Here is a 1175-nt window from a genome sequence, read left to right as displayed (position 1 = left end):
ATATACACACACACACACACACACACACACACACTCACTCACCACTTGGGTGGAGGAGGTGTTTCTGGGGAGGTGGTGCATTCTGGGAGAGGCCAGGTAATGCTGGTAGGGTTGAGGGATCTGCTGCAGAGGATACTGATGCGGCACACCTGCGTCCACACTCAGATCCCTAAACACACACATTTTCATTTTATTAAGAGCTATTTAAAAACAACACAATCAGCAGCAGGGAATTTGTGTGTGGTACATTATTTTCCCTTTTTGACCATAAAGATAATTCCTAAACGTCAAGAAAGTTGTTTACTATGGAAGCTTACTTCTGCCACAGAATTAAAAAAAATGTAAAAAGATAATTGTGACTTTTTATCTCACAATTCAGACTTTTTTTCTTGCAATTCTGAGAACAAAAAAGTCAAAATTGCGAGAAAAATGTAAAAAAAAGTCTCAATTACAATTAATTTTGGATTTTTTTTTTATTCTGTGGTGGGGGAAAAAAAACAGATTTGAGAAATGTAAACTGAGAATTCCAAGAAAAAAATAATTCAGAATTTCAAGATGTAAACTCAGAATTCTGATGAAAAAGGTCTTAACTGTGAGATTTAAACTCAGAACTATGAGTTTCCAACTCGCAATTGCAAAATATGAACTTCACAATTGCAAGTTATAAGAAATGTAAATAAAAAAGGAAAAATCCTAATTCTGAGATTTAAAAAAAATCACAATTACCTATTCGGTGGCCGAAATAAATTTACTACTGCTTTGAATACGAGTGTGTTTGTAGAACTCACCAGTCAGTGCCTTCTGCCAGGTATCTGGGCTGCTGTGGGATTGGCTGAGGGGCGTGGAGGGGCGGAGCATATTCATATCCTGGGCGTAACCGATGAGTGTTCAGTGGGACTCGCTCTTGTGTGCGTCTGAAGAGATAAAGATAGAGGAATAGAATAGATCTTTTATTTATCAATTGTTTTGTGTGTTTTTCCTTACTGTGTCTTTTATCTTAATGAAGGATAACTAAACATTTTTAAGTGTCCAAAGACTTTTTTTTCGTATCATTGTGTGTGGACATGTGTGTTTTGTACCTGCGCTGCAGTAGCTGTTGCTGGATGAGGTATTGCTGCTGTAAGGCCTGAGGTAGGAAAGGGGGCGGGACTTCCTGGTACTGAGGCGGGGCGAGG

At 38.6% G+C, this 1175-nt stretch overlaps 1 protein-coding gene across 1 annotated transcript in view; it reads right to left on the bottom strand.

Moving 5' to 3' along the window:
- The window catches only part of LOC107675698 (RING finger protein 165-like), a gene marked incomplete at its 5' end in the record, with an annotated part of 3529 nt that extends 2355 nt beyond the window's left edge, over positions 1 to 1174 (bottom strand). Inside the window, 3 exons of the mRNA XM_016470114.1 lie at positions 43 to 169; positions 789 to 914; positions 1080 to 1174. Of these exons, the coding sequence (XP_016325600.1) occupies positions 43 to 169; positions 789 to 914; positions 1080 to 1174 (348 nt within the window). The remainder of the gene's footprint in view (positions 1 to 42; positions 170 to 788; positions 915 to 1079) is intronic.
- Between the last annotated feature and the right edge of the window lies 1 nt (position 1175).

Source organism: Sinocyclocheilus anshuiensis, unplaced genomic scaffold, assembly GCF_001515605.1.
Source record: "Sinocyclocheilus anshuiensis isolate Anshui unplaced genomic scaffold, SAMN03320099.WGS_v1.1 scaffold708, whole genome shotgun sequence".
Classification (NCBI taxonomy): Eukaryota; Metazoa; Chordata; class Actinopteri; order Cypriniformes; family Cyprinidae; genus Sinocyclocheilus; species Sinocyclocheilus anshuiensis.
The sequence above is the reverse complement of the archived record's forward strand: the minus strand, read 5'-3'. Positions and strand labels throughout refer to the sequence as shown.